Source organism: Macadamia integrifolia, unplaced genomic scaffold, assembly GCF_013358625.1.
Source record: "Macadamia integrifolia cultivar HAES 741 unplaced genomic scaffold, SCU_Mint_v3 scaffold1023, whole genome shotgun sequence".
Taxonomy (NCBI): domain Eukaryota; kingdom Viridiplantae; phylum Streptophyta; class Magnoliopsida; order Proteales; family Proteaceae; genus Macadamia; species Macadamia integrifolia.
In genome coordinates, this window is record NW_024868057.1 from 115,206 (window position 1) to 118,293 (window position 3,088).

General features: G+C 42.0%; 1 protein-coding gene across 1 annotated transcript; it reads left to right on the plus strand.

The window, feature by feature from the left end:
- The first annotated feature begins 1,422 nt into the window (after positions 1-1,422).
- On the plus strand, positions 1,423-2,847 carry LOC122062409 (probable pyridoxal 5'-phosphate synthase subunit PDX1). Its single transcript, XM_042626026.1, has one exon. It carries the CDS (start codon positions 1,626-1,628, stop codon positions 2,553-2,555), a length of 930 nt encoding a protein of 309 aa, XP_042481960.1. The 5' UTR covers positions 1,423-1,625; the 3' UTR covers positions 2,556-2,847.
- Positions 2,848-3,088: the final 241 nt, after the last annotated feature.

Sequence of the window (3,088 nt, forward strand, 5' to 3'; positions counted from 1 at the left end):
CATTTGGTTCTCTATTTCCTGCATCATTCTGGCGCTGTCCTTCATCAATTTCTGCTCCATGAGAATCCTGCTATCCTGGGAATTCTTCTCTGCTTCCGTTAAAGCCATTTTCTTCTGTGTCTCAGCCTCTTTCTCGGCAACCTATTGTTTCTTCATGTCAATCAAGACCTACACAAGATAACACTACTCAACCAAGAAACCCTAAATTTAAAACATTATGCAGTCGAAAAAATCCACAACTATTTAACATCGAAGCCTCAGCTAGTTAGGCAAGTGGGTCATAACATGTTGCAATTGCAATAATAAAATTCAGAAGGAACTGTACTGTGGTACAATATACTTCTCCATGCTTGGCATTAGATTTTTCAGATGACTACCAAACGAGGCTATGTTTGGTAATGTTTCTGTTTCAGAAATGGCGCTTCATACCAAAATCAGAATCTTCCGTTCTTGTGTTAAAATATCGTATTTTGCCTAAAAAATGGTGTTTGGTAAACATGTTTCAGAAATAGTTTCACCAAGGCAAGGATGAGGGTGAGAGGGAATATCAAACGATATTTTTCTTCACGAAAAGGGTTTCTCAATCCGATTTCACTAAGACAAGCATGAGGGAGAACGGTGGTTAGTAGTCTTGAGGGAGAACGTTGATTCTTCACCTCTTCAGTTCTTCAAAGTTGCAAGGAGTCACAAAAGATTTTGGCTTTTTAGAGTTTCAATGAGATAGAGAAGGTTTTGGCCTTGAGGAAATAACATGAATTTCTTCTAAATGGAACATTTCTCAAATATTAACCATGTTCCAACATTCATCGATTTACATTTTTCTATTTTATCCGATTTGTTTAAAAAAAGAAAACAAAAAAACAAACTATGAACACTAAACAAAAGATTCTGTTTTCTTGTTTCCGTAAAAAAAAAAAAAAATATCAAAATTGTTTTGAAAGACTACCAAACACAGCCTCTGTCTCATGTTTATGTTCTAACAAAAAAACTAGATTGACCAAATGGTGAAGAAAGCTTTTGAAATCCAATCAAAATTGATGACGAAAAATAAAACGAAATATGCTAATAAATGGGAGGGTATGTTACTCTCAGGGCTCCACCCCTATACGGACAGAATTTTTCTCTATAAAATTTATGAATCATAAAAGTGATCCCACAGTTGGTATAACCTTATGCCCAAATCATCCCAACTGCGGATTACTATCAGGTACCTGTGCTCCGTGGGGTATGAAGAGGAGCCGAACCCCACGGTCCCCACCCACACCAGAAAGTAATCGCTCTGAAAAAACGGGTTAAAGCCGTTACAAACCGCCGCCTGTCCTTCTCGAAAACCTAAGAATTGACCACAAACAGACATTGATGACGTAATCATATTTGTTTAATTAGTTCCCTATTTCCCTGCTCCTGCTTCCCCCACGAAGCCAATCACAACAAAGTTGGGAAAAGAAAAATATCAATTCTCTCCATATTTATGCCCTACGATACTTCCCCCCTCTCGCAACCGCATCTCTCTCTCTCTCTCTAAAATTTTTGGATTAATCTCCTTCTAGGGTTTCTGAGGTATCACTTCTTTTCTCTCTCTATTCCTCTGAGAAGCTCCGTTCTTTCTCAACAATTCCTCAGACATGGCCGGATCCGCTGTTGTAACAGTGTACGGCAACGGAGCCATCACAGAGGCCAAGAAATCCCCTTTCTCTGTCAAGGTCGGTCTAGCCCAAATGCTCCGAGGCGGCGTAATCATGGATGTGGTTAACGCCGAGCAAGCCCGCATCGCTGAAGAAGCAGGGGCCTGCGCAGTCATGGCCTTGGAGCGTGTCCCTGCTGACATCCGAGCCCAGGGAGGTGTCGCGAGGATGAGTGACCCAGGTCTTATAAAGGAGATCAAGCAGGCCGTCACCATCCCCGTCATGGCCAAAGCTCGTATTGGGCATTTCGTGGAAGCCCAAATCCTCGAAGCTATTGGAATCGATTACGTCGATGAGAGCGAGGTCCTCACCGTCGCTGACGAAGATAATCACATCAATAAGCATAACTTCAGGATTCCATTTGTTTGTGGTTGTCGCAATCTCGGTGAATCCCTTCGTAGGATTCGCGAAGGCGCTGCCATGATTCGGACCAAGGGAGAGGCTGGTACAGGTAACATTATTGAGGCCGTGAGACATGTAAGGTCGGTGATGGGCGACATTAGGGTTCTGCGTAACATGGATGACGACGAGGTTTTCGCCTTCGCCAAGAAGATTTCTGCTCCCTACGATCTGGTGATGCAGACTAAGCAGCTGGGTAGGCTCCCTGTGGTCCAGTTCGCTGCAGGTGGCGTCGCTACGCCGGCTGATGCTGCTCTGATGATGCAATTGGGTTGCGATGGTGTCTTTGTTGGTTCTGGTGTATTCAAGAGTGGTGACCCTGCTCGTAGAGCTCGGGCGATTGTTCAGGCTGTGACCCATTACAGTGACCCTGATCTTCTTGCTGAGGTAAGCTGCGGGTTGGGTGAGGCCATGGTTGGACTGAATCTCAAGGATGAGAAGGTTGAGAGGTTCGCCGCGCGGTCAGAGTAGGAATTGGAGGAGGATAAAGGGTTGGATTCTATTGGCTTGAAGGTGATATATCGAAATATATGTCTCTTTTCTTTCATCTGCTGTCCTGTTATCTTTGGGAACACTTGGTGGGGATTTAATTCTTTTTTTTTTTTTTTTTTTAACCCTTTTCGCAGACAGTAGTGAGGTTATAAGATCGATTTCTTCTATATACTGAAGAATCTTTATTGATCAGAAGTTAATTTCTTATCTTGATTGGATAATTATAAATGGATGATTCAATTATAGAGAAAAAAAATATTTTTTATGTGAATCCCATATGGTGAGTGGTGTATGGATGTGGTAGAAAGATTGGCTGGGTTTAATGGTAAACTTTTTCTCTAGGATTTTTAACAGATTCTTATGGTTTGATCTTCCAGTTCATCACTTGAAGGGGGCTTTTTTTTAATTTTTAATTTTTTTTGGGGGGGGGGGGGGTAGATATTCCCCTGGGTTACTCTGTGTGTGAGGTTTGATGTTATCCAATATATCTATGATGTAAATTTAAATTTTAT